Genomic DNA, 15,880 nt, shown 5'->3' with positions numbered 1-15,880 from the left:
GAGGGAAAATAAGTGTCGGTATGCCGGCTGTCGGGCTCCCGGCGCCGGTATACTGAGCGCCGGGAGCCCGACCGCCGGCATACAGAAGACCACCCGAACTAGTTACTTGATAAGAAAGATGTTTCAGCACAGGTGATGACAATTTGAAATTAAGAGGGAAGTCCAGGAACAGAGCATCTCGCCCCTCCTGGAATGGGTCATGTTGGCAGGTAGGCATACTGGCCCTCATTCCGAGTTGTTCGCTCGCTAGCTGCTTTTAGCAGCAGTGCAAACGCTAAGCCGCCACCCTCTGGGAGTGTATCTTAGCTTAGCAAAATAGCGAACGAAAGATTAGCAGAACTGCTACTAAATAATTTGCTGCAGTTTCTGAGTAGCTCCAGACCTACTCCTTGCGATCACCTCAGTCCGTTTAGTTCCTGGTTTGACGTCACAAACACGCCCTGCGTTCGGCCAGCCACTCCCCCGTTTCTCCAGCCACTCCTGCGTTTGTACCTGGCACTCCTGCGTTTTTTAGCACACTCCCTGAAAACGTCCAGTTTCCGCCCAGAAACACCCACTTCCTGTCAATCACACTACGATCACTCGAGCAATGAAAAAACATCGCTCGAGCTTGTGTAAATCTACAAAGTTTTGTGTGAAAGTACTTAGCGCATGCGCATTTTTGCAGTTTTTTACTTAATCGCTGCACTGCGAAAATCGGCAGCGAGCGAACAACTCGGAATGACAACCATTGCCTTCTGGGAGCAAAGCATGATATGAATATCCTTTGGGTGCGGGCTACAATGACACAATTAATCGAGGCCCTACCCCGCAATACTGTGCATGGCCAGAATGATGAGACATGCCCCCACACTTGCTACATCAGCCAGAAAGGGCAGCATAAAAAGTAGGTGAGTATGGGTTACACACCCACATTCTTAAATATATAAAGATTTCAAGGACAGTAAATTAGGTTTTGAAAGTATGTTTTCTTGTTATTTCAGGATGGGGCGACTCCTCTCTTTCTTGCAGCACAGGGAGGCCATGTGGATGTTGTTCGATTATTGCTCACATTTGGGGCAAAGGTGAATCAGCCTCGGCAGGTAATGCTATAACTCCAGCTGCCGCTCTTATGTCTTACCATGAGGCCAGTATAACCTGTCTGGCCTGTGTGCTTTCCAATCAGCTTTTATAAGTTTAATGTTTTACAGCAGCAGTGTTTCTGTGTCAGCTATAAAGCAGGCTAAGTTTCTGAGCTAACTCTATTTGAACATGAATTGCTTAAGGACAGTAAAAGCTGATTGTGGTAAGAATGCCAAATTGATTTCTCACAAATATTTAAAATGCCCGCTCTAATATATATTGCAGACGCCAGGCACATCTTATTACCATATACGATAAAAGTGCGGTATGCATCGCAAAACACTGTATCCCATAAGAGAAAACAATACACCCACACATTATCTGAGTTTCAAAGCTCATTGATGTATATATTTGTTATTAAAAAGGATATGGATTCAATATATATTACAAAGTACAGTATACCTATAGTTACAACTCATACAGTAAGCAGTTAATACATAAAGTTACATACATCCAGTTACAGTTACATGCCAGCGATACAATTACCATTCCCTCCATTGCAGCTTATGTCTCCCTCTCTCTGTAAATAAATACAGGAACTGAACTGCCAGCAACTCCTCCATCATCCTCTGAGACCAAAAGCAACTAACTCTGAGACCCCCAGAAACAGGAACTACCTTCCTGTGTGACTAGTTCCTGGGGGAGGGGTCTCTCTCTCATTCATGATTGAGTCACTATTCTCTTTGTGTATGCTGATCAGGTTCAGCCCTGAAGACTGCCAAAGGGCTGGCCTGAGTTCCCTGTTCACTGTATCATTCATTGTTCTAACAAAGTGAATTTAGCTTTTATACATTCAATCATAACTATTCGCTGCACTGTCCTACAACTTAATAACAAGTATCAAATTAACCTACACACCAATCTGCTTGTTTTAAAAGTAAACATGACAGGTGTATCTGGTTCCATTCAAATAATTCACATTCATGACATTAATTCATTAGGTGATTTTAAATCACCATGATGTCTGGCGCTTGATATTATTATAATTATGTACTGTATGAAATAAGTGTCGAATCCATCTCTGTGGCATGTCCGTGTAAATGCATGTGTTACCATATATTGCTGTGCTCGCTGCGCATATTTGCAAGTATAGCGACTTATGTGTGTGTAGTTTGTATGTTCTCTTTATGTAATATTTTTGACTTTGACAGTGGATAACATGCATATAAATACTTTGACATAGCCTAATCTTTTACTAACAGCCCTCTGTATAAGATAGAATCCTGCTGTAACACGAAAGTGGCAGCTAGAAATACAGTTACATACTCCTAATAATCTATGTGACCGTACTGTACATTAGGAGAGTATAAGGGTGATTCCCCATTCTCCAGATACCTGGGTCGGGTGGTCTGGGAAATTCCACCATGTTGGAAATCTTAATTTCTCAGATCCAACAAAAAAATTATTAGGATCGGCGAGTCAGGGATTTTTAACATGTAGTTTTTTGATTATTTCCTGACGGATTGCTAGTCATCGATATCCGCCAATCTGCGTCTTTGACCAGTGTATTGGATCAGCGTCGTCAAAACAGGGAATTGGCCCATAGATGCATGGTCATCTGCTACAGTATAATCCTTGTAAAGATTTGAGTATTCCATATATTTAAACTTATTTTCTATTACGTCCTAGAGGACCATGGGGTATAGACGGGTCCACTAGGAGCCAGTGGCACTTTAAGAGTTTGAGAGTGTGGGCTGTCTCCTCCCTCTATGCCCCTCCTACCAGACTCAGTTTAGAAAATGTGCCCGGAGGAGCCAGTCACAGCTAGGGGAGCTCTACAGAGCTTCTTTAGTAATTTAGAATTTTTTATTTTACAGGGAGGCTGCTGGCAACAGCCTTTCTGCTTCATGGGACTAAGGGGGGGAGTAGTGTCCGCCCTGCGGGGTCTGAGCCACTATCTCCGCTGACAGGATACTGAGCTCCTGAGGGGATAGAATGTTCCCTACCACAGGGGATCGCACACCCCGGCAGCATGCCGCCACCCCCTTACAGAGCGAGAAGATCGGTGGCGAGTTAGTCACCGCCCCACCCCCTTGCAAGTGGGGAGCCTGTGTGAAGGTGGCGGCAACAGGGTATGGCGCGCAGTACTAACACGCCCTACACAGGTCAGGCTCTCTTTGGGGAAGCATTGGATGCGTGGATCTCCACGGCTACAGCGGGTAAGTCACCCTTTCTTCCCTGCACCTGCTGTGAAGAAACTTTTTCCTTCAGCGGCATCACAGTCCTTTTGTGTTACTAAAACAAGAAAGGCCAAACCGTCCAACACCTTCTTTAGAGGAGGTCAGCCAAGAAACCTGCTGCTGCGGATTCCCAGGAACAGAAATCTGCTTCTGGTACACCAAAGTTCTCAGCATGACAGTGGACAGCGCGGCCTGTAGGTAGGGCCGGTGGGGGCGAGACTCAGACATTTCAGTCACGTCTGGGTGTCGTCCGGCCTGGATCCCTGGGTACTAGATATTGTGTCCCAGGGGTAATGGCTGGAATTTCAAGATCTCCCTCCTCGCCGGTTCTTCAAATCAGGCTTGCCAGCTTTGCCGGCAGACAGAGTTACCCTACAGGGAGACATTCAGAAGCTGGTGGAGGCACAGGTTATCGTACCAGTCCCTTCCCAGATGCAAAACAATGGTTACTATTCAAACCTTTTCGTGGTACCGAAGCCGGATGGTTCGGTCAGGCCCATTCTGAACTTAAAATCACTAAACCCCTTTCTGAGGGAGTTCAAGTTCAAAATGGAGAATCTAAGGGCAGTGATATCAGGTCTTGAGGAGGGGGAATTCCCGGTATCACAGGATATCAAGGATGCGTACCTCCACATTCCGATTTGGCTGTCGCATCAAGCTTATCTCCGATTCGCACTGTTGGACTGTCATTTTCAGTTCCAGGCCCTGCCATTCGGCCTTTCCACAGCACCGAGGGTATTCACCAAGGTGATGGCGGAAATGATGGTTCTCCGCAGGCAGGGGATGAACATAATTCCATATCTGGAAGATCTGCTGATAAAGGCATCATCCAAGGAGAAGCTGTTACGGTCCATAGTTCTCATGACACAGCTTCTCAGGGAACATGGTTGGATCCTGAATCTTCCAAAATCACATTTGGAACCAACCAGGAGGTTGTCCTTTCTGGGAATGATCCTCGACACGGAAGTGCAGAGGGTATTTCTTCCGGAGGAAAAAGCGTTGGTGATACAAACAATGGTCTGGGATGTCCTGAAGCCAACCCGGGTGTCGGTTCATCAGTGCATTCGCCTTCTGGGGAAGATGGTAACCTCTTACGAGGCTCTGCAGTACAGGAGGTTTCACGCTCTGTCCTTCCAACTGGATCTCCTGGACAAGTGGTTGGGATCCCATCTACACATGCACCAGAGGATACGTCTGTCCCCAAAGGCCAGGATTTCACTCCTCTGGTGGCTGCAATTACCTCACTTTCTGGAGGGCCGCAGGTTCGGGATTCAGAACTAGATCCTTCTAACCACGGATGCAAGTCTCTGGGGCTGGGGCGCAGTCGCTCAAGGGGAAACCTTCCAAGGAAGGTGATCAAGTCTGGAAGCCGGCCTGCCGATAAATATTCTGGAACTAAGAGCCGTATACAACGGTCTTCTCCAAGCGGCCCATCTTCTGAGAAATCGGGTCATTCAGGTACAGTCGGACAACGTAACGTCAGTGGCTTACATAAACCGACAAGGCGGAACAAAGAGCAGAGCTGCAATGTCAGAGGTAACAAGAATCATCCTCTGGGCAGAAAAACACGCGTTGGCGCTGTCAGCAATCTTCATTCCGGGAGTAGACAACTGGGAAGCGGACTTCCTCAGCAGACACGATCTTCACCCCGGGGAGTGGGGTCTCCATCTGGAGGTGTTCAAGGAGGTAACAGATCGTTGGGGCGTACCCCAGATCGACATGATGGCCTCTCGGCTCAACAAGAAGCTTCGGCGGTATTGTTCCAGGTCGAGGGACCCGCCCTAGTGACTCCATGGGTGTTCCAGTCGGTGTACGTGTTTCCTCCACTTCCACTCATTCCAAGAGTTCTCAAACTCATAAGAAGAACAAGAGTTCAGGCAATCCTCATTGCTCCAGACTGGCCAAGAAGGGCTTGGTACGCGGATCTTCTGGATCTACTCCTAAAAGAGCCGAGGCCTCTTCCTCTTCGGGAGGACCTGCTGCAGTAGGGGCAGTTCGCCTATCAAAACTTACCGCGGCTACGTTTGACGGCATGGAGGTTGAATGCCAGGTGCTAGCTCGGAAGGGCATTCTGAACAAGGTTATTCCTACCCTGATACAGGCTAGGAAAGGAGTAACGTCAAAACATTTACCATCGTATTTGGAAAAAATATGTATCTTGGTGTGAGTCCAAGAAGTTTCCTGCGGTGGAGTTTTAACTGGGACGTTTTCTCCTCTTTCTGCAAGCAGGTGTGGATATGGGCCTGAGGTTAGGATCCATAAAGGTCCAAATTTCGGCCCTATCCATTTTCTTCCAGAAACAGTTGGCTGCCCTCCCTGAGGTTCAGACTTTTTTGAAGGAAGTTCTGCACATCCAGCCTTCCTTTGTATCGCCGACGGCGCCTTGGGATCTTAATGTGGTGTTGCAGTTCCTCCAGTCGGACTGGTTTGAGCCTCTACAGGAGGTTGAGGTCAAGTTTTTCACGTGGTAGGCTTTTACTTTGTTGACCTTAGCTTCTGCTAGACGTGTGTCGGAGTTGGTGGCTTTGTCATGTAAAAGCCCATACTTAATCTTCCATGAAGATAGAGCTGAGCTTCGGACACGTCAGCAGTTACTTCTGAAGGTTGTGTCAGCATTTCATATCAACCAACCTATTGTGGTGCCAGTTGCGACTGACTCCTTAATTTCGTCGAAGTCCTTAGATGTTGTAAGGGCTCTAAAGATCTATGTGAGGAGGACTGCTCATCACAGGAAATCGGACTCTCTGTTTGTCCTGTATGATCCCAAGAAAATTGGGTGTCCTGCTTCTAAGCAGACAATCTCTCGCTGCATCAGGTTCACTATCCAGCATGCGTATTCTACGGCAGGCTTGCCGTGTCCTATGTCTGTTAAGGCCCACTCTACTCGTAAGGTGGATTCTTCCTGGGCGGTTGCCCGCGGTGTCTTGGCTTTACAACTCTGCCGAGTGGCTACTTGATCGGGATCGAACACGTTCGCAAAGTTCTACAAGTTCGATACTTTGGCCTCTGAGGACCTTAAGTTTGCTCAATTGGTTCTGCAGGAGCCTCTGTGCTCTCCCTCCCATTCTGGGAGCTTTGGTACATCCCCATGGTATTAATGTGGATCCTCTAGGACGTAAAAGAAAATAGGATTTTAATTCCCTACCGGTAAATCCTTTTCTCGTAGTCCGTAGAGTATGCTGGGCGTCTGCCCAGCGCTTCGTGATCCTGCAGTGGTTATTTAGTTCAGTACTGCTTAGTTTTAGGCTAGGTACTGTTTTATTACTTGGTAAGTAATCTTGTTCAGCCGTTGCTGATGTTTCAAGCTAGTTAGCTTGGTTTGTCTTGTGTGTGAGCTGGTGTGAATCTCGCCACTATCTGTGTAAAATCCTTCTCTCCAAGATGTCTATACCCCATGGTACTAATGTGGAACCCAGCATGCTCTACAGACTACGAGAAAAGGATTTACCGGTAGGTAATTAAAATCCTATTTTTTCCACCTTAATAATGTATGGTAATATAGAAATTCAGATCCGAATATGAATTTTAAACCAATGAAAGGTGTTTCAGAATGAGAATTGTCGGTAACAAAGAGACTGAAGAAGCTAAGCCAGAAGGCTTTCTTGAATACCTGATTATATTAATATGGAAAATAAGGAATGGTGACTATATACAAACAACCATAACTCCTATTAGCTACCACTTTTTACCCATTTATGTCTCAAGTGCTGCTGTAGGCAATACTTTGTATGGGTTGGGTACAAAATCCTGGCAGTCAGGATCCCTGCAGTTAGAAGACCGACAGTGGAATCCCAGCGGACAGAATCTTGATGGATCCCGGTAAGTATTTACCCCCTACCACTAATCCTAATCCAACCCTTACGTAGCCTAACCTTAACCTCCCCCACTACCACAGCATAACCTTAGCCCTCCCCCTATTGCCTAAACCTAACACCAGCCCAGTACTTACCTCAGGAACCCGCCAGGAGTCAGGATTCTGACCATCGGGATCCTGCTGTCAGCATTCTGTCGGGATCCCAACTGCCGGGATTTTGACCACATACCCAGACCCTTTTGTACACAGGGTGGTCATTATTGATGCAGGAAACTGTCCCATACTTACCAACCTTCCCTGAATGTCAGGGATACTCCCTGAAATAGCAGCAATCTCCCTGACTCCCCGAAGGGTGTATCAATCTCCCTGATTGCACCTTACCCTGATTATGTAGCTTTTATATACTTGAGGAAAAAAGAAAATCAGAGATATATACATTCAATTGGGATCATCAGTGCTATTTCACTGCATTGGTTATATATAGCTTTACTATACTATCCCATTAAACCAGGATGCTCAGGGATTACACAGGTTCTGTGGCTTATTAGAACTAGGTGAAATGCAGGCTTGAAGTCAGCCAGCCACAGAACCAATTCATGACTGTCCTGGTTTAAAGGGAAAGTATGGTAAGCCTAGTTATAAGGCACAATGATTCCTATGGTGACATATATTTTCAAATAAAGTTCCTCATGGCCACTTATATAGAAGCACATGTGAGTAGAACACAGTACATGATCAAGCCCTGTAAAGCAGTGCCGTAACTAGGCATTTTAGCGTTGTGTGCAAGAAACGGCATTGGCGCCCTCATTATGCAAAATACGGTAAGTGCGTGCCGTAGGCATGTGCAAAAATTTTAGGAGCGTGGCTTCATGGAGAAGGGGTGTGGACACAAAATAATACCAATTCATACTTTGGTGCACAGTAGTCTCCATTATTCAAATTACGCCTCATAGTAGTGCCACTACACCAGGTAGAGCCCCTTTTACACATTAAGGCAGACAGTCCCCCTTTATACACATTACGACAGCCAGTCCCCCTTTTTACACATTACGGCAGACAGCGTCCCCCTTTTTACACATTACGGCAGACAGCGTCCCCCTTTTTACACATTACGGCAGACAGCGTCCCCTTTTTACACATTACGGCAGACAGCGTCCCCTTTTTACACATTACGGCAGACAGCATCCCTCTTTTTACACATTACGGCAGACAGCGTCCCCTTTTTACACATTACGGCAGACAGAATAGATAGAGAGATAGAGAGAGACAGACAGACAGACAGACAGACAGACAGACAGACAGATAGATAGATAGATAGATAGATAGATAGATAGATAGATACTTACAATCTCTCCCCGCTGGCTCAGACAGTCAGGCTCCTCGGTGTTGGCAGATCCCAGGCAGGGAGAAGGAGGAGGAGAAAGGGGGACTGGAGCCGCAGCAGCGCTATGTAATTGGTAGAGGCTCCGCTGCAGCTGTCGCTCTGCTTCCACATTGGCTGCCCGCCGCCGCTGTGAATGCTGGGATGAGGGAAGCGCATCCCTGCATTCACAGCAGTGCCGGCCAGCCAATGCGGAAGGAGAGGGACTGCTGCAGCGTCGCCGCTACCAATTACATAGCGCTGCTGCTGCTCCAGTCCCCCTCCCTTCTCCTCATATGGGTCCTCCCCTGACGCTGCTCCTCTCCTCTTCTCCTCCGGCGGCGCACACAGCACAGGCGGCTTGTAATGAGTCAATTTGACTCATTACAAGCCGCTGACAGAGTTGCTGCCCGTGCGCCCTCAGTACGACTGCGCTGTGTGCCAGGCACACCTGGCACACAAGTAGTTATGGCTCTGCTGTAAAGTATCAGCATAAAGTCATCAACAAGAAGATCTTACTGCGCAACAACTGCAACATATTTCAGATAAATAGATGATAGATAGCTAGATAGATAGATAGATAGATAGATAGATAGATAGATAGATAGATACATCTGTGTGGCAAACCAACTGCTTTGGGGCTTATTTTCATTTGGATGTAAGACAATTTTATGACTTGCCTTTCGGCTGGACCACTACACGAGCACTGTAAGCCGCGCTGATGGGTGTTTCTTTCACAATCTCCCTGAAAAGCTTTTTCAAAAGTGGGCAAGTACAGTATGAACTACCTACCCACATGCAGTTGCGTCGACTGTAACTTGCAGCTAGAAAATATTGCTAAATCCAAAGGTCTTTATACTGTAGTTTAGGACTGTCCCTGGGAATTAGGTGCTGAAGATGACTATGGGCTCTATGTACTAAGACTTGGAGAGAGATAAAGAACTAACCAACCAGCTCCTGTCATTTTTCAAAAACAGCCTGTAACATGGCAGTTAGAAGCGGATTGGCTGGTACTTCTATCTCCAACCAATTTCTCTCTCTCCAAGACTTAGGGGGTCATTCAGACCTGATCGCTCGCTAGCTGGTTTTTGCAGTCCTGCGTTCGCATAGTCGCCGCCTATGGGGGAGTGTATTTTAGCTGTGCAAGTGTGCAATCGCATGTGCAGCCAAGTGGTACAAAAAAACTTTGTGCAGTTTCTGAGTTGCCCAAAACTTACTCAGCCGCTGCGATCACTTCAGCCTGTCCGGGGCCAGAATTGACGTCAGACACCCGCCCTGCAAACGCTTGGACACGCCTGCGTTTTTCCAACCACTTCCAGAAAACGGTCAGTTGCCACCGACAAACATCTTCCTGTCAATCTCCTTGCAATCGGCTGTGCGAATGGATTCTTCGTAAAACCCATCGCACAGCAACGATCCACTTTGTACCCGTGCGACGTACCTGCGCATTGCGGGGCATATGCATGCGCAGTTCTGATCGGATCGCAGCACTGCAAAAAATGCTAGCGAGCGATCGGGTCTGAATGACCCCTCATGTACATAGACACTTATGTTTGAAATATGGCATGTTGGAAGTGGTATGGATTATAATCTTGACATGGAAAAGGTAGACAGTCACTAGGTCGACCCTAAAAGGTCAACATACTAAAATGGTTGACAAATAAAAGGTCGACAGAGGAAAAGGTCGACATGAATTTTTTTTTACGTTTTTTTGGTGTTGTTTACTCCTTAAAGTCAAGAAAACCAGAATTAGTGCACTGCGTCCCTTTGCATGGCTCGTGCAGCGGACAAGGTGCCTCACTCCGCTACCACTGCACAGTTTACTGTTCCCAATCGTAGACCATGTGGATGGTAAATTATTAAACAGTTGAAAATTAATAATTAAAAAAAAAAGTCGACCTTTTTACAAAGTCGACCTTTTGTCCATGACGACCTAATTCATGTCGACCAATAGTGGTCGACCTATTGACTGTTGACCTTAGTAGTGTTGACGAAGCATCCAGATACCTGTTGGCAGATATTAAGCTGTCCAAATACCGAAAGCTCTGCAGACACTGCATGGACAGAATTATTATTGTACTGCTCTGTTGCGTGGTAACAGAAACAATTTTGTACTCTTTTAGTTCTACGTATGTACATATTTGTGTTTTATCAGATATATACTGCAAGTATATATATATATATATATATATATATATACACACACACACACACACACACACACACACGGTTGGACTGGCCCACAGGGCTACAGGGGGAACCACCGATGGGCCCTAAGGTCTGCTGGTGATCCACTCCCTCCTCTAGGGATAAGGTTCCAGACTCTGCTGCTATTAATCTAGTACATTATCGGGCATGTACTACAGTATTTACTGTATATATTTATCAAGGGGCCCAACCCATGCAAATTGGTTAGGCAAACCAATGTGGCAGCTGGGCACACTCCTTCTAGAGATTGGCCACACCCCTAAAAATGGGCCTCTACCACTGCATACCCCGGTGGGCCCTACATGCCCCAGTCCGACACTGTATATATACATACAAACAAACAACAGAATATACCTTCTATCTCGCACTGAGATTCAGCAGCACCACAGGAAGAACCTCTGTTACATACCCTCCAACATGACACGCCCCACTAGGTACAAAATGCTCTGTTTCTGGACTTCTCTCTTAATTTATGATTTTCTTCACAGGTGATGGCACAGCTTTCTTATCATTTAACTAGTTCAACAGAGGTGATGGAAATCATAAATTTAGAGGGAAGTCCAGGAACAGAGCATTTTGTACCTAGTGGGGCGGGTCATGTTGGAGGGTCTGCTGTTAGTGGGAACTAAAAGATATGGACACAACCAACAAATTCCAGAGTGCGCTGATGTATGGATGTTACTAAATGAGATGTGCCCAGTTCTAAACTTTCGTTAAGAGACCTCCTCTTTTTCTTGACCTTTTTAGATCTCCCAAATAGGGGCCTGTAAACATACCCTCTCACCAAAGAAAGTCACCCAGAAAGTTTGAGAAAACCAATTAGTATAAGATACAAAACAATTTATTTTACAATTGAATAGGTAGTTGACAGTACAAAATTCCTGTGACCATATTACAGAATAACAGTATAATCTCGTGCACACAATCCAATGTAAGAGAAAAGTTTACAATTTTTACCACCCTCACCATAAAAAGATGTGAGCTCTAGGGTGGGTACTCAAGCAATTGGGTGGTGAACAAGAATTGATAAACCCTTCACGTATTGTTCAAACGGACTTCTTCAGGGTAGGTATCTTCTGGGTAAGAGGAAAAAAATCATAAAAATGGGGGTGCAGTAGTGAATAGTTATTTCTTTGAAGAATGAAGTGTTCACTGGTACATACCTAAAAAAAAGTGTAGCTTCCTTAGGCTTCACATATCAAGCGAGTACAGGAAATCAATGCAAAGAGGAATTAAAACTGACATTATATGCCTAGTAAATGAGAGAGAACTCCATTAAGGAAAGCAAACTAATAGGGTACAGGTGAATTTGTTAATTTTTGCATTCTAAGTGGTGCCTTTACTGGCCTACAATGACAACTAAGACTTCTAGCTACTTCTCTATTCTGATGGCAAGAAGTTTTCACGGAATGAGCCAGAAGAAAAAGGCTGTGAAAAAATAAAAGAATAAAAAAAACATATATATATATATATACATACATAAAAATAGGGGGGGATGGGGGCGCCAGCGACCAATGGTGTCTAATTGTCTTTAGATAAAATATGAAGAAATGGCTGGATACGTACAGATAAAATTATAAAATTCAATTTAATTTATAAAAGAAAGGGGTGGGATAAAAGTTTACAAGCATAGGGTAATATTTAAGAATACATCAAGAAGATTTGTTAAAAAACGGATACACAATATATGAGGATAAAAAATATATATATAAAAAATATCAATATTCTAAAAAGATAAAAAACACAATGCTTGTCTTTTAAAATGGAGGGTCAGTTTAGAGGTACACCCAACGCGTTTCGTCCATCAGACTTCATCAAGGGGTAGGGTGCTAATGAACAAGGGTAGTATTTATAGCTGGTATCATGTGATCATAGGTAATTATGACATCACTTCCTGTTAAGAGTCTAAAAGGCATAACGCTACACAATTCTCAATATAAATATAAGTGTGCTAAGGAGGCAGTGGAAGTGTGTCCTATAATGTCATTTTGTACAAAAAACGAGTCTTAGAAAGCTGTATTATCGTTCTGAAAAGTCCAGGATGCGTCCCGCGTCATTTCCGCCCCGCTTCCGGCGTCCGCAGAGACGATGTGCGCATGCGCGTCATGCCGCTCTTCCGGTATCGGTGTTTTCACGAGCGCGCTGGATGTTCCCCACTTCCGTCCTTTACTTCTAATGGAAGCTGCCCCACTTCCCATGTGGATTAACTCGGCTGTTTCCTTTGCTTCATTGGAAGGGGAGGCTGTCACTCATTGCGGCGGCCATTTTCACGGAGTTTTGTTTACAGCTGCAGACACATTTTGTATGGGGATGACCACAGTCTACATGGAAACCATACATAATAAAAGATATAAATAAAAACAAAGATTAGAGCCTGCGTTTTTTTGTTAACTAAAAGGCAATGTAAGCTTTATATAATGCTGGTGTCTTATGAGAATGGAGAGATTTATAACTTAATTATACCATACACTAGTACTGTATAATTATCTTTGTCTAGATAACCATAATGATTAGAAGATACATAAATAAATAAATAAATAAATAAATAAATAAATAAATAAACTGCTAAAAGGAGAAGTGAGTAGTTGAATGCCAGGAGTTTTTAAGATATGATGTAGTCAAAACGTAGATGATAGTGATTTCTTTGGTGACTCATCGCTAGGGTCCAAGATAGTGTGATTTTGATATAAGTGCCAACAAATAGTGCCTATGGGAATATGTATGGGGAGTCCATCATACGTGTGGTGCTAGGAATAGATCCAGTGGACTAACCAATGAGTGAAATATTAGTAGCGTCTGTCATAAATAATAATAAGTGTTGTGTGTTTAGATTAGTGCATAATAAGTTAGTGTATAGTTGACAGACTGTGAAATATTAAAACATAATATCTAGTGTGTGATGGACGCGCCCCGTGTGTCAATATTGCAGAGATTATTTTTAGCCTGCCGTTACCCACTGTGTACAGTACCCAATCTTCACAAATGGTTCCCCATTTGGTACTGGTTAGGCCCTACACTGCTTAGCTTCCAAGATCGGGCGAGATTGGGCGTCCGCCAGTGTGGTATGACTGTATCTTTTTGGTGCGGCGACTCAATGAACACAGTAGACTGCTTTTTATTTGAACTATTGACATACTAATTATAAGTGGTGTTATAACATATTAAAATTAAAGTGCCAAGTGCATATAAATAGTGAAATATAAAAACCAGAATATATAGTCAGCGGAGTCTTTTTTTCTTTTTTTCACAGGAACGGTGCAATCTCGTAGCCTTCATTAAAGCCCATGGGATGAGTGGTTTTCAATTGGAATATCCAATACATCTCCCTCTGGGATAGTTTCTTGGCTAGGTCGCCGCCTCTTTCGTTGCTTGTGACGTGTTCTATCGCCTTAAAGGAGAGTTCTTCCGGGTTGGAATTATGCTCAAGTTTAAAGTGTCTGTATATTAGATGGGTCTCCAATTTATTTTTGATGCTGCGTATATGCTCCTGTATTCTTATCTTCAATGTCCTTTTCGTTTTTCCCACGTACTTTTTGTGGCAGGTGCATTCCAACAGGTAGATAACTGATGTGCTATTACAATTCATAAATGCTTTAAATTTAAACTCCTGGGTGTTTTCCGTGTCGCTGAAGGTCCTTCTGTTAGGATTCAAATAGCGGCAGATGTTGCAGTGTCCACACTTGTATGCTCCAGTACACTTTGGAAGGGAGCCGTGATTGACGTCTGGTGGTAATTCTCGCAACATGCTTGGTGCGAGTATATCTTTCAAATTTTTTGATTTTCGAAATATGAGTTCTGGTTGCGGAGGGAGGATATTCTTGAGGATCGGGTCCATTAGTAAAATGTCCCAATGGGACTTCAATGAAGTTCTGATGTCTTGTTCGTGGGTACTGTAGGTGGTTATGAAAGAGATGGATTCCTGTTTCTCCTTTTTCTTTTTATATGAAAGTAGGCTGTCCCTCTCAAGGAGTCTGGTCTTTGTAAGTGCTTCATCTAGTATTGTTTGTGGATATTTCTTCTCTTCAAATCTTTTCCTGTAGGTGGCTAGTTGTTGTTCGCAGTCTTCAGTTTTATTGCAGTTCCTCCGGATCCTATGAAATTGCGAGTAGGGGATATTGTTCTTCCATTTCTTTGAGTGACTGCTTTTGTAATGGAGGTAACTATTCATGTCAACCTCTTTAATGTAGTTCTTAGTAATGACCATCCCTTCTTCGCCTCTTAAAACCAGGTCCAAAAATTCAATAGAATCCTTATTCACATTGCAGGTAAAAGACAGGTTAAAATCGTTGGTCTGTAAAATCTTAAAAAAGTTCATAAATGACTCGGTGGTTCCATCCCAGATAATGATAATGTCGTCAATATATCTTTTATACAGTGGAGTCCAAAGGGAATAATATTAGTATATTTTATGACCTTGTAAAGAAAGATCTTTGTGATACAGAACCCAGACCCATTATGAAGAAAAATCTCCACAATAGAGAGATAGAAGCCATGAAAAACCTGCAAAAAAATAAACACATTGTCATAAAACCGGCTGACAAAGGGGGGGGGGTTGGTTGTAATGGACCGAGATAAGTACGTCCAGGAAGCACAACGACTTCTAGAAGATAACCACTCCTATACAACCTTACCCGAAGATCCAAAGGACATCTTTATTGAGGAACTTAGATCACTACTCCTACGGGGCCTGAGGAGTGAGATTATCACGAAGGAGGAATTTTCCTTTTTAATGCAATCCAACCCCACAACCCCCATATTCTACTTTTTACCCAAAATTCACAAAAGCATGATTGATCCACCTGGGAGACCTATTGTCGCAGGGATAGACTCTCTTACTTCTAATCTTTCCAAATATGTCGATGTCTTTCTAAACCCACACGTTAAAAAATTACCATCATTCCTTCAGGACACCACTATGGTACTAAATAAAATGAAGAACATCACATGGAAAGACTCTTATCTTTGGGTAACCATCGATGTTCAGTCATTGTATACTTGTATAGAACATCTAAAAGGCATCGAAGCGAGTCGAGAATATTTGAACAAAGAAAACTCCCTTACAGAAGCACACAGGAATTTTATTTGCGAACTAATGCTATTTATCTTAAGCCGGAATTATTTTACATTTTTAGACAAATTTTATCTGCAAAAGTGTGGCACAGCGATGGGTACTATTTTCGCACCAAGCTTTGCTAA

General features: G+C 44.0%; 1 protein-coding gene across 3 annotated transcripts in view; it reads left to right on the top strand.

Moving 5' to 3' along the window:
* ANKRD29 (ankyrin repeat domain 29) overlaps window positions 1-15,880 on the top strand; it is a 137,428-nt gene that overhangs the window by 65,780 nt on the left and 55,768 nt on the right. For all 3 annotated transcript variants that reach the window (XM_063923599.1, XM_063923598.1, XM_063923600.1), the window contains one exon: window positions 984-1,082. In XM_063923599.1, coding sequence (XP_063779669.1) covers window positions 984-1,082 — 99 coding nt within the window. The remainder of the gene's footprint in view (window positions 1-983; window positions 1,083-15,880) is intronic.

Source organism: Pseudophryne corroboree, chromosome 5, assembly GCF_028390025.1.
Source record: "Pseudophryne corroboree isolate aPseCor3 chromosome 5, aPseCor3.hap2, whole genome shotgun sequence".
Lineage (NCBI taxonomy): Eukaryota > Metazoa > Chordata > Amphibia > Anura > Myobatrachidae > Pseudophryne > Pseudophryne corroboree.
The sequence above is the reverse complement of the archived record's forward strand: the minus strand, read 5'-3'. Positions and strand labels throughout refer to the sequence as shown.